The 24,304-nt window shown below is 39.5% G+C and overlaps 1 protein-coding gene across 1 annotated transcript in view; it reads right to left on the bottom strand.

The window, feature by feature from the left end:
- LOC122659746 (exocyst complex component EXO84B-like) overlaps nucleotides 1-24,304 on the bottom strand; it is a 41,921-nt gene that overhangs the window by 11,033 nt on the left and 6,584 nt on the right. Inside the window, exons 2-6 of the mRNA XM_043854865.1 lie at nucleotides 21,262-21,359; nucleotides 19,578-20,634; nucleotides 9,410-9,925; nucleotides 487-675; nucleotides 266-402 (exon numbers count right to left, since the gene is read on the bottom strand). Of these exons, the coding sequence (XP_043710800.1) occupies nucleotides 266-402; nucleotides 487-675; nucleotides 9,410-9,925; nucleotides 19,578-20,634; nucleotides 21,262-21,359 (1,997 nt within the window). The remainder of the gene's footprint in view (nucleotides 1-265; nucleotides 403-486; nucleotides 676-9,409; nucleotides 9,926-19,577; nucleotides 20,635-21,261; nucleotides 21,360-24,304) is intronic.

Here is a 24,304-nt window from a genome sequence, read left to right as displayed (position 1 = left end):
TAGGGTCAACTCAACATCAGCAATTTTAAGTAGAGAAAGGATCAGATTTGATTTCCCACCGAAAACAATAACACTTTCACTTTGATTACTTCATTTAAGTAAATGTGTTAGGGTTCGATTCTTTGTACTAGGTTAGAGCCAAGCAAAAGGTAAACATCAATGATACAAACCACGCAACTAACTAGACAAATCAACCGAGTGAAAACAAGAATATTTGATATGTTGTAAATTGTAAGTGCAAACAAAGTACTAAATAATAGCACACCTGTTTGGATCCATTCCAGTCGTAGAAAATGCTGACATGGCTCTAGATATGATGTCATTAATTACTTGATTCAAATTACGAGATAAATAGCGCCCTTGGGATGAAAAATAGATGACAAACTTCATATCGAGATAGAACTGCACAAAAATCCACCAACAGTAAGATATTAGGTTCACACAGTAATGTAAAACAGAATAAAGTAGAAGATATCAAATTCATACCTGTTGAAGACCAAGAGGACCCAAAGGCTTTGGCCCTTCCTCCATATCATCCCAAAAGCTTTGGTCATTCGAAAGCCATAAGATGACAGTCTCTGTGAGTCTCATCAACAAAATAGTTGCAAACCTTTCCCTGCCGACAAACATATCTGCTGCTATGCTTCCAATAATATTCAGTTTTGAAAAAAGTTCCTGAATGTCACAATGACAATTCACCATAAGAACTCCAAAACAAAGCTTGAGAAGCAAACCCTTTTGGAAAAAATACATCAGGGGTAAAAGTACGATGAAAGCATAGTATTATTGAACAAGTCAACCAAAACTTATCTTTGACAAGAATAATTTAGCCCTCAAGCAATGTTAGTATAAGATTAGAGGGTCCTAGAGTAATAGGGTTGTGGGTTCTTTTATAGAAATACAAATATACAATTAGTCGCTAGCAGGGCTCACAAGCATCTGCGCAAGGCCAGAAATACTACTCTTCTCCCTCCCCGACCCCCCCCCCCCAAAAAAAAAAAAAAAAAAAAACTCTATTATTCCTAATTAGTCCCAAATTCCTTAAAAATTTGTCCATAATTGGTGCGGAGACATCTTCCAAAGTGGCCTCATATTTGCCTTCATATAAGAGGGTGTTGTCATTCACCAAATAGTGACCCTTGGGGTTCTATTCAACGAAGAAGGATGAACTCAGTCTCAATATCATTAATAGTTATTAGTGTCTTTTATTTCAGTTGTTTTTATTTATATATTATGAGTTTTGGGGCATGGGCTTTGATTATGGGTTTTAGGTTGTAATTGGCCATTCTGGATACTCTTGTTATTAGATCAATTTTTATTATTTTAGTGCTGTTTTTATACTTAGAATTTTGATGGGTCCATCTGCAGGCTAATTTAAGGATTCTCAGACTCATGCCTACTTCATGAACTACATTGTTCAAAAAATATTGGTGGTTCATCATCCAATTAGCTTACTCAATCAAGCAGAAAGATGGTCAGTCAACCACCTTCATTCGCATTCTGCCCTTTCTAGAAAGATACGTTGCTGGCAATTATCCTTCTTCTAGGAGCCTTTGGACATGCCAAAAAGTTCAATGAAGCTCATGTACTATTGGCAGCCTGGTGGCCTTGGCCAGCCTAATCAGATGATGTTAAGGATGATCCCTTATGACTATTCTGAAGCAACCAAGGAGAGAAGAGTATCTAAAAGCACTCCCACTTCTGGAGAAGTTACGATAAGAGAGCAGTCATTGATTTTTGGTCTTCAGTTCTGAACAACTTTAATGGGGTCTTTGATTTTTTTATGCAAAATTGCAAAGTGGCATGTTATTGTTCATGTAACATGGTCCCCAATGAGAAGTCTTGTGCAGTGGGCAGCCTAAAGGTTGACACTTTCTTTTTCTTTCTTTTGCTTCTCCCAATTTTTATATAATGAATTCTATTAAAAAAAGTGACAACGGTGGCCAACGGCCTTGACCCCTAGGTGATGCCTTGGCAAGGTCAAAGCACCTTATGTTATATCCCAGGCATATTTTCCAGGTATTTTTCATTTTATAAATGTAAAGGGTGCATCTTCTTGTCACCAAGGTAGTGAAGTGAGAAGTTGTAACCTTCTTTTAAGTTTTAATTGCCCCATGTCTTATTCCCAGAGGTTATTTAAGTCGGGGGTAAAAAAGAATTTTCAAAATAATTTGAAAGTGACTTATAATTATGTTATTTTCAAGAGGTGTCATTGTCCATGTGAAATTACAAGATTTACCCATATTGATAAAAGAATTTTGTTATACTAGAAGGGGGAAAAGTAAGGTTAAAATTTCTGTTGGATTGTATGGGACAGAATACTGTGGGGGTATTCTGGACTTTTCAGTCTTTTATTATGTACAGCGGACTCTATATTAGAGTCGGCTATGTTAGGGGCAATTCTGTCCATGTTACCTTGATTGATTATTATAAATACAGAGCTTGGGATCAGTCATTGATCATCCAAGCATTACACTCTAATTCTAATTTGCTAACATATATCAGAGCAGATTTCGAATTAGGGCTCCCCACTCTTCCATTCTCGGTTTCTTCTTCCCCTCTCTCTTTCTTGGTCTCCCTTTCCTCTCCACTTCTTTCCCTTTTATTCTTTATTCTCACATTAGGGCAGCACTGATGAAGTGATCCATAGATCCAGTTGCTGCGCTCCATCACCTCATTCAATGATACAAGAATTCTGATCGATAGAAGCTTGCACTCTGTCTGCGATATTTGAAGACTTCAAGTTTTTTGGACTGATTCAATCTAAACTACAAGGAATCAGTTCATCTTGTTGAAGGTCAAGAACAGCGGAAGATTTATTGGACAAGCCTCTATCTCCAGCCATACTGAAGACCTCCTCATAGATCGATTTTTTTCTCCACTCAGGTTTTTCCCAAAACCCTGAAAATATCAATCTTGGAGTTGTTGATTTCTGTTGATGCTGATTTTTGGAAGGGTGATCAAGCACTCATCAAAGCATACTCAAGCCATTCTTCAGCCTCATCCATCGATTTTTTAAGCATTCTCCCCTACATCGATCTCACCAAAATCAGGGTTTTGAGAAAATGAAAAAATCGATCTAGGGGATTGGCCTGCTTGTTTCTGCTGATTGTTGGAGAAATATATTATCCTCTTTAAAGGGTTCCTCCTCCAATTTCTGGACCTTCTCTTGGAGTGTTTCTTGGGTTTCTCATCACAACAGCCCTTCTCTGCGATTTGGGTTTGTCTTTGCTATACTTATGGGTGACTCAGAAATTTCTACTGGTACTTCGGTTACCGATGGACAAGGTAGGACTGAATGTCATAATTTTCCTCCTAATCCTACTAAACTGGATGGCTCTAATTACCTGCTATGGTCTCAATCTGCATTCTTTGTCATTGCTGGCCGTGGGCTTACTGGCCATATTAATGGCACGACTGTTATGCCAACTGTCCCTGGTCCTCTTCAAGATAGGTAGATCTCCAATAATGGTGTACTCATGTCCTATTTAATTGGTTCAATGCAACCAGACCATACCAGTGGGTTTCTACTCCTTGATACAGCCTCTCAGATATGGTCTGCCTACATAGAAACATACGAACAGCTTGGTAATGATGCCCAGGTTTATGAACTCCGAAAAAAGGTCAATCACACTACTCGGGGGGAATTATCTGTCTCCAAATATTATGCTACCCTACGCAGCCTTTGGCAACAATTGGATCATTTTTCCAATTTCCACCCCACTACATCTGTTGATGTTGCTGCCTATAAGAAGCATGTTGACAAGATACGGGTTTATGATTTTCTGGCTGATTAAATGTGGAGTATGACCAGATTTGTGTCTAAGTGTTGGGCCACACTCCTTTTCCCACACTTGAACAGTCCTATGCCTTGGTCTCCTCTAAAGAAAACCGTAGGGCCGCTATGTTGCATCCTACTACTACTGACAGATCAGCCCTCCAGACTGTTGCCACGGCTACTCCTATAACTGTTGGGAATCTTTCTTCTAGTGATTCTCCTAAGGGTATTGTTACATGTGAGCACTGTAACAAGCCCTACCACAACAAAGAGAAATGTTGGAAGCTTCATGGAAAACCAGCTGACTTTGAAGCAAAACAGGCGGCCAAGAAAAAATCAAAAACCAAGGCGCATCACACTGAGACTGTTCCCACGGCCCCTGCTACTGACATTGGTCTATCCCAGGATGATCTATAGGCGTTCCTACGTATGCTAAAGTCTTTTGCTGCTGCCGCTTCTACTACATCAGCTAGTGCTAATTCCTCTGCTCCTTTAGGTTCAAATTTTGCCCAGTCAGTATCTCATTTAGTGGCCACTGTGCTTCCGTAGCCTCCCATCCTTGGATAACAGATTCTGGTGCCACAGATCACATGACTGGTTCTTCTGACCTTTTTCATCGCTATTCTCCCACTTCTAGGAAAGACAAAGTCAGGGTAGCTGATGGTTCCCTTTCTTCCATCTCTAGAAAAGGAACCATTAACTGCACTTCTTCCCTTACTTTGTCTTTTGTTTTACACATTCCTAATTTTACTACTAACCTTCTCTCCAATAGTAGTCTTACTCTTGATCTTAATTGCAAAGTAACCTTTTTTTCCTTCCCACTGTGTTTTTTCAGGATCTGGTGATAGAGAAGACGATTGGATGTGGTAAAGTGCAAGGTAGATTGTACCTGCTTGATGATGGTCGTCCTTCTCCACCAACATTACCTTCTCCACTCCACCAGAACTCTTTGATCTCTTCTGAACTTTACCAATGGCACTCTAGATTAGGTTACCCCCCATTAGGAACTTTATCTTATTTGTTTCCTACTTTAGTACAAGGTTGTAATAAGGATGAATATTTTTGTGAGGCTTGTGTTCTGGCCAAATAGACACGTTTAACTTATTTTAGTTCAAATAAAAGAAGTTCTTCTTTATTCCATATGGTTCATTCTGATGTTTGGGGTCCTAGTCATAAAACTTCTCTTTCTGGTCATCGTTGGTTTGATACATTTATTGACTGTCACTCTAGAAACACATGGGTAAATCTTATGCATACAAAAAATCAAGTCTTTGCATGTTTTCAGCATTTTCATAAGATGGTCCACACTCAATTCCAGGCCACTCTAAAAATTTTGAGAAGTGACAATGACACAGAGTATAAGGAAGGTCACTTCCAAAAATACCTTGCTGACCATGGCATTATTCACCAGACTAGTTGTGTTGATACCCCAACCCAAAATGGTGTGACTGAGAGGAATAACCGCCACTTACTAGAAGTGGCCAAAGCATTGATATTTGCTCGACATGTTCCTCCTCATTATTAGGGGGATGTTGTTCTCACTGCAGCCTATCTTATTAATTGGTTACCTACTCGGGTCCTTGACTCCCGTAGTCTGGCTGAGGTTTTACTTGGGAATTCCTCCTTTGTGGTCTCACCCAAAGTGTTTGGCTGTGTGTGTTATGCCAAGGATACCAAGTCTCCTAGCAAACTTAAACCCCATGGGTTACGGTGTATTTTTTTGGCTTATTCTCCAACCCAGAAAGGTTACAAGTGTTGCTATCCCCCTGCCCGTCGTACTCTAGTCAATATGGATGTCATTTTTCATGAAAGCCTTTCCTATTATTCTTCATCATCTCTTCAGGGGGAGAGTTCTAGTGAAGATGTGTTGCAGCCTCTTAAGGTTCCTCCTCTTTTGTCCCCCCCTCCTCTTGAGGTTTCCCCTTCTTTGACCGAATCTGCTTCCCCTTCTCCTGTTCCTGTTCCTCATACAAATCCTGCTCCTCTGGCTGCTGCCCCTTCATTAGCCGAAGGGAATCCTATACAGGGGGAGATCATGGAAAATAGTGATGGTGCAATTCCTACTCAGGGGAGTTGACTCCTGTCCAAAGAACCATTGGTGAATTTTATAAGAGAATTGACAACTCCAACATCATATCAAAGAGGATGTTCCACAAAAGGGCAGCTTCAATCTACTGTAGCTCCAATACCTATCTAGTTGCCGACTCTGGATCTAGACCCTACTTCTCCTGGTAAGATTTCTCCTTTCGACCTACCTATTGCTCATCGCAAAGGTACTAGAACTAGCACTCAGCATCCCATATCTTGTTTTGTTTCTTATAGTTCTCTTTCTCCATCTTTTTGTGCATTTGTGTCCTCTCTTTCTTCTGTTTTCATTCCTAAAAATTGGCAAGAAGCTTCTACAGATGGAAAGTGGAAGGCAGCAATGTTGGAAGAAATGAGAGCTTTGAAAAAAAATTATACATGGGATCTTGTGACTCTTCCTCCAGGGAAAAAACCAGTGGGATGTAAATAGGTGTTTGTGGTCAAACAGAAGGTAGATGGGACAGTGAATAAATATAAGGCACGTCTGGTTGCAAAGGGCTTCACTTAGACATATGGAATTGACTATCAGAAAACCTTCGCACCAGTGGCGAAACTCAATACTGTAAGAGTATTGTTATCTTGTGATGTAAATCTTGGATGGGATCTTTAACAGCTGGATGTGAAGAATGCCTTCCTCTATGGAGAGCTAGAGGAAGAGGTATATATGGACATTCCACCAGGTTTTTTCTGATGACAAGACCAAGGGCAAGATCTGTAAATTGAAGCGTGCTCTCTACGGGTTGAAGCAGCCACCTAGAGCTTGGTTCGGCAGGTTTCACAAGGCTATGGTTTCTGTGGGATACAAGCAAAGCAATGCTGATTATACCTTGTTCATCAAACGAGTTGATGATCAGGTAACCATTCTCATAGTCTATGTTGACGATATTATGGTAACCGGAAATGATGGTGATGAGATCAACAAACTGAAGCACTTTCTTGGCCGTGAGTTCGAAAAAAAGGATCTGGGAACTCTAAAATATTTTCAAGGGACAGAGGTTGCTCGATCTTCAAAGGGCATCTTCCTTTCTCAAAGAAAATATATCCTAGATCTATTATCTGAGACTAGGTTGTTAAGGTGTCATCCTGCAGACACTCCCATGGAAGCTACTACAAGACTCAAGGAGAAAGAAGGTGAACCAGTTGACAAAGGTCGCTGTCAACGATTGGTTGGCAAACTTATCTACCTCTCTCATACACAGCTAGACATAGCTATTGTTGTAAGTTTGGTAAGCCAGTTTATACATGATCATTATTCCTCTCATATGGAGGCAGTTCTTCGCATCCTACAATATTTGAAGTTTGCTCCAGGAAAATGAATACTTTTATCTCCCAATGGTCATCTAAAGGTTGAAGCTTACACTAATGCTGATTGGGCTGGCTCTACCGACAGAAAATCCATCTCTGGATATTGCTCTTTTGTGGGTGGGAATCTTGTCACATGGCGTAGCAAGAAGCAAAATGTTGTGGCAAGATCCAATGCTGAAGCAGAGTTCCGTGTCATGGCACAAAGAATCTGTGAATTGTTATGGCTTAGAGGATCGTTGCAAGATATTGGTATTGCTGTCCATCTTCCCATGATGTTGTATTGTGATAATACGGCTGCTATTAGCATTGCTCATAACCTTGTCCAGCATGATCGTACTAAGCATGTGGAGGTTGACAGACATTTCATCAAGGAGAAGCTTGAAGCCAGACTCATCTGTGTTCCCTTTATGAAGTCTACTGATCAGTTAGCCGATGTGTTCACTAAGGGGTTGAGTGGCAAATTGTTTCATCCTATTTTAGTCAAGTTGGGTATGTGTGACATATATGCACCAACTTGCGGGGGAGTGTTGGATTATATAGGACAGAATATCATGGGGGTATTCTAGACTTTTCAGTCTTTTATTAGAGTCGGCTATGTTAGGGACAATTCTGTCCATGTAACCTTGATTTTTTTTTGGTAGAATCCATGTACCCTGATTGATTACTATAAATACGGAGCTTGGGATCAGGTGATCATCCAAGCATTACACTCTAATTCTAATTTGCTAACAATTTCTTTTTCACCTACCTTGGTTACAACAAGATTTTTCCATAAAAAAGATCTGCGATGCGATCCCTTAAATATCCGCGATTGCCCCTAGTAACAATTGTTCGGTTTATTTGATGGATACCGAAAGCTCATATTCTTCCAATTCTGATTTGATAAAATCAGATCAAAGAATAACAACATACTAAGTCGCCTGGTTCCAAAGGCGGAGAAAGCCGAGATGCTCCACTTCTTTAGCGGGAAGGTCCTTCATCCGTGACAAACGAAGCGGAGGGATCTGACAAATCTTTCCTGTTGTTAAGCATCCATGACTGAATGGTTAAAGCGCCCAACTCATAATTGGTAAATTCGTAGGTTCAATTCCTGCTGGAAATCACTGCTTATATATATATATATATAGAGAGAGAGAGAGAGAGAGAGTTTTAAAGGTCAAAATATAGAACATAAGAGGAGGCCAAGAGTGGGATTGTGGAAATATATAATGGGGAAAATGAGAACTAATTAAACTTTATTACATTTGGAGGGCAAGATCACCAGATTTTGGACCTCAAGGAGCACCTTGTTGCGACACCTTGACAACTATGGTATATACAGAACTCTATCATTTTTCTTGTCCAATTAAAGTTGCGCACCATTGCTGAGGTTTATTAAGTGGATAAGATTATCATGGAATACCCCGTGAAGTAGTTTAGGATCTGTAGCAACGTTAAAAAAAATACTTCTGCTGTTTTTGTGTTTTTTTGGAACAGAACATGTATGCGATGTCTGATCTGCTTTTGTGTTTTTCTTTTAATGAACTGCGTAGAAAAAACACATTTGGAACAATTTTGAGAAAAAACTAAGAGAAGCTCCAAAAAAACAGAAACACAAACTTAAAGCAAAACCATGCACGATGACAGATTCGATATTCACGAATCACCACCACCACCATAGAACAGAAGATATATTTCTGTTACTATGCAATCCATATGTGTTATGTTCTTTTGTAGTGGCAGAAATACTTTTTTTTTTTTTTCAATTTTACCATACAGCATTTGTTGGTACAGAAGTACTCCAAATTAACAGAAACACAAAATACTGTTTCTGACACAGAAACAGTAATTTGGAACAGAAACGTTGCCATACACACCCTTACTGAACCAGTGTTTCTAAAAAGCGAAGACAGCTCAATTCAACTCACTGTATCAGAGACAAATATAATTTGGGGTTCAAAAGTTTCACATACATCAGACACTATACCACACACTTGCAAGACATGTAAAGATAGAGAAGGAACTTAGAATGAGAATTATTCATGTGTACTAACAACATAAATGTATATTATTTAACTGCACAGTAATTTATTTGAGATCACATTCTAACCCGCATATGAAATTCATTTGGCAGATCCACAGAAAGAAAAAGGAGAAAAATAGAGTTCAAACAAATGGAACACAAACAAACATTTGAACTATTGCCCAACCAGTAAATGGTAGATCATAATAAGTAAAGAACCAAAATAAATCATGAAATACCAGAAATATTGGAGATGGTAACCACTCTGGCTGCTCCACATTTCCATCCATATTTATGTACATGTCTGCACTAAGATGGGTATCACCATCTTCAGTGAAAATGAGATCAAGTGCATGCTGTTGACAGAAACTATCTCTTAAACTATCAACAGATCTCTGAAGACGCCTCTTCCACTCTCTTTGTTCAGGATGACGGTTTTGTCTGTTAGAAGCCCTTTTACTGGGATCATCCTTCACACCAGCCTGGTTTAGGGGGGAAAGCTTCATGGCCGCACGTGGGAGCAGCTCATCTGCTAATAAAGATGCATTCACCAGCAAACCAATTTGCTGTGCTTCAGTTTCCGCCATCCGAACAATCTTATTTCCAGAACCTTCCATGTTTCCTTCTTCTTCCATTGAACCTGGTAATGCTTTAATAAGCAAGTTGATGTATGAGTTGAACACTTGGAACATGCCTTCCAATGTTTGACCCCCCAACTGCATACTCAAGAGTGGTCCTACATCCTCGAAGAAATCCTGCAAAGGTAGTTGGACCATGAAGTAAAATTAATCAAAGGGACAAATCACAAACATTCAAGGAAGAAACAGATGACGCTTGGCAAAACTGGAGTTCTAACCATAATAGTAAGTCTCACTAAAAAAGAACTCCAAAAATGCTCGATAATCATGGCCACAGATTGGTTTATTATATGGTTCTGTTCCACATGGGAATAGGACCACTCCATTTCTCAATAAAATAAAAAAAAAAGTTAGTATGTTATGCCCATTAATTCTGTAGCAAGATTTACATGAGTGAATTTATGGGATAACCAGCAACCAGGATGAGCTGCATTAAGAAGATATAAAAATAATTATCTAATTATATAAAACTTTGAGACAAAAATGATGTTTTAATAATTAATAAGTAAAGCGAGGTCCAATTCAAAAACATATTCAGAAATATGAAATCTTTTCCGCAGAATGAACAAGAAACCCAGTTTTTAATAGACTACAATTGAGTCATCTTAAGAGTAACAAAAAAATCTGAGAAAATACCAATCATACCCAGATCTAATAACAGTTCGACAAATGCCAACAACAACAACTCAGACTTATCCCAACTTAAATGGGGTCGGCTACATGGATCCAAGTGAAAACAAGCTAAAAAGATAAAGGAAAAGAAAAGTAACACAACAACAACAACAACTACTCAGTGTTATACACAGTGACCGGGGTCAGCAACGCGGATCCTTTCCCTCCAAACAGCTCTATTTGACGTCATACTTGGAGCAAGACCTAAACCATGCATGTCTTTCCTCACCACTTCTCCTAGGGTCATTTAGGCCTGCCCCTAGCTCTTTTAGAACCTTCAATCAGAATCGAGTCACTCTTTCAAAATGGAGCATCCGAAGGCCTCCGTTGAACATGGCCATGCCACCTCAGCCAATTTTCTCGAAGCTTATCTTGAATCGGGGCTACTCCAGGCCAGATCTAATAACATCATTCCTTGTTTTATCCTTCCTAGTTTTGCCACTCATCCATCTCAGCATCCTCATCTCCGCTACACTTAGTTTATCTATATGACACTTCTTGATAGCCCAACACTCTGCGCCATACATCATAGTCGATCTTATGACTGTCCTGTAAAATTTTCCTTTAAGCTTTAAAGGGATCTGTCAATCAAATAACACTCCGAATGCACTTCTCCACTTCATCCAACTTACTCTAATCTTCTGAGAGACATCATCTTCTATATCACCTTCCTTACTGATGACTGATCCTAGATACCTGATATGGTCACTTTGTGGTATCTCCATCCCATCAATTTTACACCATCATTATCCGTCCCAGAGTTTCTAAAGTTACAAACCATATACTCCGTCTTTGTTCTACTTATCTTAAAACCTTTTGATTCCAAGGTTGATCTCCATAGCTCCAGTTTGATACTAATTCCAGCCTTTGTCCCATCCACCAAGACAATGTCATCAGCAAAAAATATGCACCAGGATGCCTTTGGTTAACTCATCCATACAACAACAACAACAACAAACTCAGCCTTATCCCAACTTAATGGGGTCGGCAACATGGATCCAAACAGAACAAAGTAGGGAAAACAAACATTCGACCAGTTTCCCAGCGTGACATGCTATGATCACCGTCAAAGATAGGATTCGAGGCATTTGTCCCCATTGCTTGTTAGTTAAGTAGGGAGAGAGAATGCCACATCTCTTGATTACGAAGATCACTTTCACAGCAAGCACGAATGCGAGAGGAATCCAGCACCTAAGCCAGTTAGCCTGGGACCAATTCCGGGGATCCAGTTTGATAGCCAATAGCTGTATCCTGTGCACCCTACAGCATACCTTCCAGTGGTAATAGAGCCATTACCCCATGGTTGAGGAACCTGAACTCCGCAAGCATAAGAGACATAAGTGGTAGCCCCGCGATCCGTTCACGAGACAGAATCCATGTGACCAGCTACTACATAAAAGCCGCCATCCATAACTACGTGACCATCAAGCTATGCCCATAAAGCCCTAGAAAGTGCATCTTGCTTGGATGAACCTTCTTCATGAAGGAGCGAGGGGCGATAGCGAAGGCGTGAGAGATATTTTGTTCCACCACAGAGAATTATTTTATTTTTGTAGCCCAAACAATTTTCATGATATATCAAAACAATTATTTACGGGATATAATGATTCCTAAGAGCGGATTTATCCTTTTAACTTTAACTATTCAGTCTGATCATTTTAGTTGGTAAATGTAATAAAGATAATAACGAATAAAAAGGAATTAATGGCTTGAACCGTATATCAATGGCCAATCTCCTGTAGAAAGTCCCGTTGGAACAATTATTTATTTCAAGGTATCTTGTCTCTTTTTTTAATAAATAAAAAAAATAGGTAGTAAGAGGAAGTAGGCACAGCCCAGCAAGTCAAGAGAAACTCATCTAAATGGGGTCTGCAACATGAATCCTTGCTCTCCAATAGGCTCTATCTAAGGTCATACTTGGTACAAGACCTAGGCCATTCATGTCCTTCCTCACCACTTCTCCTATGGTCATTTTAGGTCTGCCCCTAGCTCTTTTAGCTCCTTCAATCAGAATCATATCACTTCTCCTTACTGGGGCATCCCTAAGTCTCCATTGAATATGGCCATACCACCTCAAACGACTATCGCGGAGCTTGTCGTTGATTGGAGCAACTCCCAAATCCGCTCTTATACCTTCATTCCGAACTTTATCCTTCCTTGTTTTTCCACACAAATCCACTCTTAACCCATCCATGATAAGCGCAAACATAACCAAACTGTAATTGGAAATTCACTACCTTGAACCCTTATTAATGCAAAAGTCGACCACGAACCAGGGAAACCAGTGGGAGATCGATTGCAGCCAGGATCAACACGATAGGGATCTATTAATGGTGTGCAACAACAGAAAACCTTGAAGATGATTGGGAATTGAATTTGATCTTCAAAGGGTATCTTCACAATAGTTTATTGCACTCACAAAAACAACACAGCAGTGTAGGTTGAATAGGAAAAGGAGAAGAAGGGGGGTAGGGGGGAATGGGCCTCTCACCCTGGGTCTCTCACCCACACCTATCTCAGCTGTTAAAACATGGAATTTCTCCCATAACCGGGAAAGCTTGGCCACAAATTCTATTCTCCAAAATCTGATCCTCCTTACAATAGGGGGCCTATTAATAGCTTAGGCAAGCATACAAAATAGAAGGTAGAAAATAGAAACTTCCTAAAACCAAAATAGAAGATTGTAAAATAGCAACTAATGAAAAATAAAAACTAGATGAAAATAGAAACTACTAAGGCTTTATAAATCCAGCCTTCTAAACAAGCAAGGAAACAAAAATAGAAACAAACTGAAATTAGAAGCTACCTAAATGAAATAAAATAAACTTTCTAAAACTGAAAATAGAAAGTAAACTTTGGTAGCATTAGAATGGGATCTTTCTCCACTTGATGGGCCCACAAAATCTTCTGAAAAATATCTCCACACCAGGAAAATATGGGTTGTGACACTGTTCATGTGAACAGTGTTTTGGTCTTTTATTTTCTTCATGCTTCACTCTGCACTGGGACTACCTTAGGTGATGCCCCATCAAACCAACAAAAACTTGCCACATCATCAGATCAGGCTGCTTCTCACAGCAGTCGCATCCCACAACCTTGCTGGGCTGGTTTTGGGGCCTGTTCCTGCGGGTACACATGGACTTGTGATCTACATCACTTATAGTTCTAACACTAGTCACCACACCATCATACATATCTTTAATTAAGTCCACATACTTACTTGAAACATTTCTACTCTTTAGCACATGCCAAATTAAATCCCTAAAAACTTTGTCAAAAGCTTTCTTTAGGTCGATAAAGGCGATGTGAAGATCCTTTTTGCGCTCTCTAAATCTTTCCATGAGTCTCCTAAGAAGGTAGATAGCTTCTGTTGTGAATCTTCCCGTCATAAAACCAGATTGTTTCTTCAAAATAGAGGTCTGTTTTCTCAAGTACAATTCAATAACCCTCTCCCATAATTTCATAGTATGACTCATTAGTTTTATACCTCTATAGTTGTTACAAATTTGGATACCGCTATTATTTTTGTAAATCCGGACCACAAAGCTTCTCCTCCATTCATCTGGCATTCTCTCAGTGCACATAAGCTTTCTAAACAGCTTGGTTATCCAAGATAAGCCATAGTTTCCTAAGTCCTTCCACATGGGACCCCATCTGGACCAGGAGCCTTGGCTATTTTCATCCTTTTTAGTGCTTCTTTTTCTTTAGATACCCTAATTTTATGTATACCTCTGACAGGTGTCTTGAAGTGTAGTGCCTTTTTTTTTATCCGCTATAACTCGAATTGGATTCATTAAGTAGGCAGTGGTAATAACAATTTCATCTCTCCTCAATGTCCTCATCCCTTACTAGGACTATACCATCATCACTTTTTATGCATCTAACATGGGAGAAGACTCTACTCATCCTTTCCTTCATTCTAGCTATATCTTATAGATAGCTTTTTCCCCTTCCTTGGTGATCAGGTTGCTATAGAGATCATCATATTTCTTCGCCCTCATTTCCCACAGCCTTCTTAGCTTCATTTCTAGCATATTTATATCTTTTTAGAACTTCTACATCTCCTTCCATGTCTTGAAACTAGCTTTTTTAGTCTTGATGGTGGCTTGGACCTCATCATCCCACCACCATGTCTCCTTAGCAGAATGATGTTTTCCTTTCGATTCACCTAATACCTCTTTAGATACCTTCTTTATACACTTCGACATCTTGTTCCATATCAAGTTAGTATCTCCCTCCAAGTCCCACTTTCCTTGTTTGACCACCATGTCAAAAACTGACTTTAAGGATTCTCCTTTCAAGTTCCACCACCGAACCTTAGGGCAAATAGACTTGTCTATCTTACGATTCTACGTGAGCATACACATATCCATGACCACCAATCTATATGAGTGGTTAAGCTCTCTCCTAGGATAACTTTACAGTCCTTACAAAACAATTTATCAGACCTTGAGGTAAGGAAGAAATCTATTTGGTTATTATGATGTCCGCTTTTGTAGGAGACTATATGCTCCTCTCTCTTATCAAAGTAAGTGTTTACAATGGACAGATCATAAGCGACCGCAAAATCCAAAATTGTGATGCCCTCCTTATTCCTCTCACTAAAACCATAACCTCCATGCACACTTTCATAGCCTCTACGATCTCTCCCTGCATGACCATTCAGATCACCTCCCAAAATAAACTTTTCTCCTTGACTAATATCTTGCACTAATCCATCCAAGTGTTCCAAGAATTGTAACTTACTACTTTCTTCCAATCTTACTTGGGGCACGTCAGTATTGATAATGTTAACCACTTCTTTCTCTAACAAAACTTTGATGGCAATAATCCTGTCTCAGAGTCTTTTAACACCCACAACCACAACCTCATTCTTTAGATTTCTATCCACTACAATGCCCACTCCACTTGGATACATGCACTATTAATCCTTCTTCTCCTCAACACATCGATCAATTCTAAGCTCTTGCCTGTTAAGGTACCAATGTCCCAAGATGCTAGTCTAATTCTACGCTTTAAGGAAAGCCTCTTGACCCGCACATGACCACGATACGAGAGCCCTTGACTACTTGTCATCGCATACGGACTCTAATGTGATGCGTCATTGACAGGAAGATATAACTGATAAATTGGAATATAACATACTTTTGTATGTCAAGAAGCATAAGACCTTAATTTTTTCCCCTTGTTGGATGTGATTCCTCTAGCGGTAAGCATGGAAAGAGAACTCGGTCGAAACCACCGAGATATCTCGGTTTCGCAGGCTTCCGAGATGATTTGGCCAGGTATTTGAAAAAATGCATGGTTTCGACTAGGTTCCACCGAGATGTTGGTAATTTCGCAAGTTTCGACACTTATGCCCATCGAAACTTGGGGAAACCTATCTCAAAACTAGTACAGATACTTATGTATGCCAATAACCAGGTCAGAAATGAGGACAGACACTTATTTATGCCTAAGTTTACTAGTGTACACACAGTGTACTGAGAGTCATAGTTGTCAGGCCAAGCACTTATTTATGCCAAATATCATTTAAGTAAATGTTTTTTAATTTCATTTACTTATGTTGTTATTCATAAATAAGCAAATATCCCCGTATTTGAATCCAATAAAAATAGTTAAAAAATAAAATTCCAAAAGGAAAAAAATCAACCCCCCAGTTCAAGAACAAAAACTAGATTTTCGGCGGTAGGTGCAAATTTCAACTTTCTAATGTTGGGGTTTTTCTCAAATCTAAAAATTTCATAAATCTTAATATGGTAAAACATTGCTAAAAATCAAAAGTGCGGTAAAATATTCATTTGTTTTGATGTCCAAAAAAAATATTTTCATTCAGAGCGATTTTGATAGCATTCGCGCACACCAAATTAAATTTGACCGGAACATAAGTCCTTCAATATAAATCAGATTTAAGCAATCTTGGACTTGTCGAAAAGCTATCAAAACAAAGCTTTCTAGGGCATCCTTTTTTGTGCCGATCATGAACCCTGTACCGTCGCCGCCGCCACCGGTGCCCTTTTTTCCCTCCTTTAGGGCATCCTTTTTTGTGCCGATCATGTCGGTCTCCCACAACCACCGCTTGCTGACCCTTCTCAGGCTACCGCCTGCAACCGCCAGCCCCTCTGGCCACTTGCCAGCCCTCCTCCTACCACTACCAATGGTTTCTATAGCCCTTTAAGGCCCTACTTGCTTGCTGCCACGTCATCCTAGGCCTCTCCAGCCCCTGCCGGTGCCTTTTCCAGCCCTATATTTGGCTCTACAACTGCTGTGACTTCTCTGTGATGCAACTTTGAGGTGTTTTTGCCCTCTTTATGGTTCTCTAACTCTCCCTATCTTGTGCGTAGCACCTTCTTTCCAATTTCTAGTGCATTTGTTGGGTTTTTCATGGAGGGATCTAGTACATCTAGTGCTACTAGGAGTAGTGATCTAAGTCACCCTATTGCTACTCACCATCGTCCTACCCTCCAACCTGGCCCCACTAAGTTGAATGGAACAAATTACTTAGCTTGGTCTCATGCATGCCTCCTTACCATTCGTGGTAATTATTTTTGGGGGTATATTAATGGTAACACCCCTATGCCCACTGAAACTCCGGCCAAGGATAACTGGTTAGCAAACGATGCCCTGGTCATGTCGTTCCTTTTGAACTCCATGGAGTCATCCATTAGGTCCAGTTTTGTCCTCCTTAATTCAGACAAGGAGTTATGAGATGCTGCGAAACACACTTATGGTCAAGCTAGCAACTATGCCCAAATATACAAAATTCGTCGTCAAGCTCAGGAAACTAAACAGAAGGATCTATATGTGTCTGCCTATTATTCTGCCCTGACGACATTATGGCAGCAATTGTACTTCTACCATCTTGTTACTATGACTAGCCCAGTTGATGTTGCTACATTTGGAAAGGAACGTGAAATGGAACGAGTTTATGCCTTCCTCATTGGCCTTAATCCAGATTATGATCAGATACGCATTCAAGTTCTCAACAGGAGTACCTTTCCTACTTGAAGCCTATAATATGATTCAGCATGAGGATCACCGCCGTTCTGTCATGATGCCTACTACTGCACCTCCTCGGTCTGCTCTTATCCCACCAACTCAAGCACCAGGTAATACATCTTCTTCCTTTGATGATCGTCCTATTGCCCTAAGGAAATGAGTCAGAACTTGTACCAAACACCCTATTTCTAACTTTGTTTCCTATGAATATTTATCTCCCTCCTACCGTGCCTTTGTTTCTTCATTGTATTCTGTATCTATTCCACAGGGTTGGAAGGAGGCTATTACTGACCCAAACTGGAAGAATTATATGGTAGAAGAAATGCAGACCTTGAAGAAGAATGATACATGGGAGCTTGTACCTTCTCTTAACGGGAAGAAACCAGTTGGATGCAAATGGGTGTTCACAGTAAAACAAAATGCAGATGGGACCATTGCTCGTTATAAGGCCAATTAGTTGCCAAGGGATTCATAGACCTATGGCATCGATTACAAGGAGACCTTCGCCCCAGTTGCAAAAATGAACTCTATTCAAGCCTTGTTATCCTGTGCTGCAAATCTTGGATGGAGTCTCTAATAGTTGGATGTAAAGAATGCCTTCTTGAATGGAGATCTTGAGGAGGTCTATATGGATATCACTCCTGATTTTGACTCACCCACTTCAGCTGGCAAAGTCTATCAACTCAGAAAGTCACTCTATGGGCTGAAGCAATCTCCTCGTGCATAATTTGGAAAATTTCAGAAAGCAATGATCAAGTTTGGCTACAAGCAGAGTAATGTTGATCATACCTTATTTGTCAAACACAAGGACGGGAAAGTCACTGCACTGATTGTATATGTGGATGACATAGTAATTACCAGAGATGATGAAGCAGAAATTTCATCCCTGAAAACTCAGTTGGCAACTGAATTTGAAACTAAGAATCTAGGATATCTAAATTACTTCTTAGGGATTGAAGTAGCCCAATCCAATAAAGGGATCTTCATATCCCAACGAAAATATGTCTTAGACCTTCTTGAAGAAACACGGATGCTTGGGTATAAACCTATTGACTCTCCCATCTGAAGTCAATCACCAACTTGGCAGCCCAGGTGGTGACTCTGTCGACAAAGAGAGGTACCAACGAAAAAATGTCTTAGACCTTCCTGAAGGTCCTATGAGACTCTACTGTGACCACAAGGCTACAATCAATATAGCTCATAACCATGTTCAGCATGATAGAACAAAACATGTTGAAATTGACTGTCACTTCATCAAGGAGAAGATTGAAGATGATCTGATTTGGACTCCATTTGTTACTACTAAGAACCAACTGCCCGATGTGTTCACTAAAGGCTTAATAGTTAAAACCTTTCATCCTATTTTTTCCAAGTTGGGCATGCATGATATCTATGCACCATCTTGAGGGACAGTGTTGAAGTGTTGAAGATTGGTTTGGTTCGGTTCTCTTTTGGTTTGGTTCTCTTGGTAAAGTGTGTAATGTAACTAGGTACATTTGAGTGTCTAGATTCATTATGCACATGTTTAATGTGTTAATTGTGTGATTGTGTGATTGTGCAATGATACCATATTTGTAATATTCTCAAGATTATAAATAAAGTGGTGGCCTCTGTCTCATTGACAAGCCAAATCATTCTCTTTTCTCTCTTTCTCTCAACTATTCTTTGAAAGGAAAAGACCTGGACAAATAACAGGAAAATTACCAAAAAGTAATAAGAGGTTATAAACACAACCAAGAGAAACCATAGCACATTTCTTATCAATTATGGTGTCAATAAGATTTCTTCAATTAGGAAAAAATGTGACAAGACTCCTAAGGTTGCTGTTACTAAACTGTTTGATGTTAAACAACTACTGTATTGGATAATGCAAGTTACAACAACAAAAGTTAAAAAGACAGAAACGCTGACAATATGACATTTAAAAGGGTGATAACCCAGTACATATCCCACTTCTGCAGGGGCCAATGAAGGGTCGATTAGCACCAATCCTAACTTTCAAGAATTCTGCAGGCACTTTACTATAACATAAGAAGTAAGAATATACCCCTTCCACACCATAGTGAATCAGACTTCAAGCAGAAAACAAATTATTTACCTGAACCATAAAATTGAATCGATGAGCACTACTCGAAAGGTTATGTTGGGATGCCATCCCGGAACCAACAGATGTAGTCGAAGATCTACCAGAGTGGCGTGTAACAGTTGGAGGATATGAGAGGATCCAATCATCTGCAGCAGCTAAGGCAGCAGTGCTCTCTTCAATTCGTTTTAAATTAGCAACCAATGCTTGCTCGACACTAGGCCTAAAGAGTTTCAAGAGAACAGGACAAAGAGCTAAACCACGAGCTTCTAACAATGAACAATGACCTAAGGCTATTTGAACACACTCTGCAGCAGCTCTGAAACCTCCAGCAGCAGCTGAGGAAGCCAATGCATGTCTTTTCACAAGAAATGCAAAAGCCTCTGTCTGATTTGTAGCCCACATCACAAGCTCAGAGGAATATACTGGCTCCTTACCGAAAACAGCCAAAGAATCACTAGCTGCCTGAGCAATGGTGGAAAAAACTAGTTGAGAGAGAGCAGCAGTATAGGCTCCCCCATAAGAGGTGTTTGAAGGACGAAGACTTTGCATGTTACACTGAAATCTTTGGTAATGGGCATTAAGTAGCAAACTGTGAGCGCGGGGTCCATCTCCAAGTCTTTTAAGAGCTGAAACTGCAGCACGGAGCTCAGTACCGCGAGTAGAGGACTGGCAAGCAGCTTCAGAAAGCTGATCAGCTAATCTTTTTTTCCGTTCAGTAATGGCAGTTTGTAGCGACTTGAGCACAGCTGGACTCATGGTTTTCTTTTCTTTTGATTCTGAAGCCAACCTTTCCCCTTCATCCAGGGCATTTAAAGCTTCATCCACTCTCCTCTCAGCTAACAAAACGTCAAGGAGATTAGGGAATTCTTCAGACCACTTCTCTATGTCAGAACATTCACTATCTTCATAATTGGATACACCATGAATTTTGGAACCTTCAGAAAAAGTGGTAGACAAGGAATCAATGTTAACTCCTTCAGCTAAACCATGAATTAGAGCTGCCTGAGTAGACAGATGATTTCTGATAGACAGAAGTTCCCCCTCTAGATCTGAAATCTCCTTTGATGTGCTGTAAATAAACAGAACATGCATCATTAATGTCAAATGTAGTTAATCCCAAAATAAACTAAAACTGCAATCCTAATCAAAACTCAGACTGGATAGACTGGTAATAGATACAGAGATAAAAAGTAATGTCAGGTTTGAAATTGTTCTGGGTGCTGTAGAAATATCTATTGAGTCGATGGACAAAAAAAAGTCCAGTTTGGCTCTCTGAACATGCTGAACCACCACTGGACCCCAGTGCACGATTCCCTTGTAGTGCTTGTTTTTCATGGTATCTGGTAGACTCGTTGATGGGAAAATCTAGTACATAATAATACAATTTCAGGCTAAAGGGGAATCGTGTACTTATTGATTTGCGTAATTTCTGAAATCTGTTGCTTTGGAGTGTTTGATCGTTGGTGTTTGATTAAATTATTGGGCCCATATCCTCCAGGATTGAGGAGATTTTCATATTAACATTTCCCACATCAAAAATTCTATTTGGCTGTACAAAGAAACTAGAATTTTAGACAAAAAAAAATAACAGAAAAAAATTATTAACTGAAACTAATTGTCACTTGGTAAAATAATATGCTAAAAGGTGACTAGAAAGGAAAGATCTGTCAAACATAGCAAGAAATAGTAAACTCACCGTATGAAAGCTGTATAGTTAGCATAGACACTCCTACGCATTTCCTCTGCAGAAGCCTTCTTCAGATCTAGAAGAGATGAGCATAATTGCCTGATTTCCTGAGGGAGGATGCAGAAAAATGTTATCCTGTGTCCTGAGATATGAGATTCATGCTTTTACGTAGGCACAAAGAAAATTGATGCATTCCATTAACACTGGACAAAAAAGACGCAAATATAGATTATTAAAGCAAAACATCTCTAATATAGTCTGGTGCAATGCGACTTATACCTCTCAATACTCACTTTTCTGTTTTTCTTTTTCAAACATTAATAACATTATATTAGAGATAGAGAGAGAGAGAGAGATTCCCAAAAGAAGCCAATCCACAAGGGAAGCAAGTCAGCAACACAGCCAAAGATGGGATAACAGCAGCAGATCCTGTCCACAAAAAACTGCAGCAATGCTTTCTTCACAGAAATCCCAGTGTGCTCAGAAGTCAGAAAAGGAAACAAAAGAAAACCCCAACCCACTACCCAAGCTATCCCAATGGTGCACTACAGAGTCTGGAATAGAATATAGAAGATAAAGGCATAGAACTAGGATCAGATTGAAGAAATATGGAGAATTAGACAAAAAATTCTGGAATTAATGCAATTTTAAGAAAAAACCAGTTTTCCAGGTAATTACCAAAAATTACTCGGAGGCTGTACTTAAGAGTAAATATTTTAGAAATTTCAGAAGTTCAGAAAATAAGAGTTGGTAAACCCGAAACTGAGAAATTACTGCTGCAACTCTTTGAAATCCAATCAAACAGAGACATAACCTACCCAATAGGATCGCCCAGCCCTGGTAACTAAGTTATAACAAGAGAGATATTATTATATTGGATCTTTAGATGACATGATAGATTGGTTTCAGAGAATTACAGAAACAAGGCAGATTATGTAATCAGTCAACTTAGTGATGAATAAATTTGTAATCAAGAACAGATTGTAACAGAAAATAGTAACAGAAGTCTATTTACTAAGTCTCAGGACAACCTATGAGTTAATAGCGAGGATATGAATTGAGCTAGAAAGCTAAAACTAGTTATAAAAAAAAAAAAACATCTGCCTCGAGTAGAAAGGAGAAATAAGGAAGAAAAAGAATTGGAGAGGGGAGAGAAAGATCACAAATTCACACCTGAGATTAGAAGCTGAAAACTGAATCAAACCATGAGGGACGAGAGAAAAACCAATGCACACCAGCAATCATAAAAACTCAAACTTTTATTCCCGATACTGAATTGCTGGGGGTAATTACATATTTATAGCTGCTGAAAAAACGAATACCAATATGTCCATTTTTATGACCCAAAACTGAAATCAAAATATCTCTTCGACACAACCTACTTAATGTAAACCAGTCCACTAGAGGATCGCAAACTTCAGGTACAGCAACAGTAAACACTTTGATCGGTTCAAAATTTGCAGGAAATTTCAGAACAATAAAATAAAAAACAAAAAACCGAAGAAGAGAAAAAGAAATAGGGTAGTCTCTCTCAGACTCAGATCTCCCACCCACAGCCTCTCACTGTATTTTGGTCTCTCACCACTCTCTCTCACAGAGCGAAGTACAGATTTTTTTTTTCCTCAATCCTATTAAAATCAAATTCGTGTACAAGGCTGTAGCCACTAACAAACTTATATAGAAGACTCAAAAGGAAAGGCCTAACCCAATCCTTAACTAATAAGGTAACATAAATTGACTAGGAAACTTAAATAATGAAGGAAACTGACTCAAAACAAGACTCTAACGAAACTAATGAAGTAAATCCCGTTTTCCTACTTTCTACCCATATTTTAGGTCCATTAAAGTTGCTCATTACAAAGAAAACCGATGGGATCAAAGGCCCAACACCTACATAACCCAACCCAAGGCTTATTTTGATGTAGATCATAATTTGAAGAAAAAGAGGTCAAAACACTGTTCACATGAACAGTGTCACAGCCCCTTATTTTGACTTGGTGAGAATTGTTGGAAGTATATCAAGATCATAAGGAGTAGAGAATATCTCGATTAGAATATTAATATTCTAGCCGAGATATCCTCTACTCCTTATGATCTCGATATACTTCAACAAAAATATTATTAGAAGATTCTGTGGGGTCCAAGATCAGATTGCATGGTGCTTTATGCGTGGGGAATTAAGAGTTGAGTATAGTTTAGTTTCTATTTTTAGAATTTTTCTCTTAGTTATGTTGTGGTTGTCTATTAAGCAAGCTTAGCTCTTTAGATTCTAATTCCATATTTAAAAAGTAGGCTTAGCTTTTATTTAGAAGTTTCTATTTTTAGTTTGTTTCCTTTTCTTGCAAGTTTCTAATTTTCTCTTACTTACAAGGCAAGCATAGCTGCCCATAAATATGTAATGCCCTTAGAGGTCCCCCCCAACCAAGGATTTAGCTGATGAATGACGTTTTGCTTGAATGCAAATGAATATTCTCATGTCAATTTGTTGTGACTTGAAGGGCTGAAGGAGCCTGGCTGAGAGAGCCTAATCCACCTATCCCCACCTTCTATTTTCTTCTCTTCTCTATCTTCTCTTTCTTTCCATCGATCCCCTTGTGTGCTGTGAAGCAACTAATGGACCGAATGGCCTCTTTTGAGCAAATGTTTAAAGCAGATCTCCCAAACCAGTGAGTGTTAGGACACCGGGGGTCGAGTATAGCCCTTGGTTGTGTGATTCAGCCCTCCAAATCTCTTCTGCTTCCAGTGCCTGATGGTGGAGTTATTCAAGTCTGAAACTTGCAGCAAGCCTGAACAGAAACTGGAATAACAGGGATGCTTGTGTTGAACAGCAGCAGCAGTTAAAATCTCAATTTGGTGGATTGAATCTAATCTTCAATGTGATCTCCAGCACTGGTAGCAGTCACAGGCAGCAGCAGCAACAAAAGGGAATCGAATAGGGCAAGGGAAGAAGATAAAGGGGGATAAGGAGATTCAGCTCTCTCAGCCTTAGGGGTTCTGGCTCTCACCAGCCAGGCCTCTCAGCCCTTCATCCATACAATAGGATAATAAAACT

The sequence above is a fragment of the Telopea speciosissima genome, chromosome 4 (assembly GCF_018873765.1).
Source record: "Telopea speciosissima isolate NSW1024214 ecotype Mountain lineage chromosome 4, Tspe_v1, whole genome shotgun sequence".
NCBI classification, from domain to species: domain Eukaryota; kingdom Viridiplantae; phylum Streptophyta; class Magnoliopsida; order Proteales; family Proteaceae; genus Telopea; species Telopea speciosissima.
The sequence above is the reverse complement of the archived record's forward strand: the minus strand, read 5'-3'. Positions and strand labels throughout refer to the sequence as shown.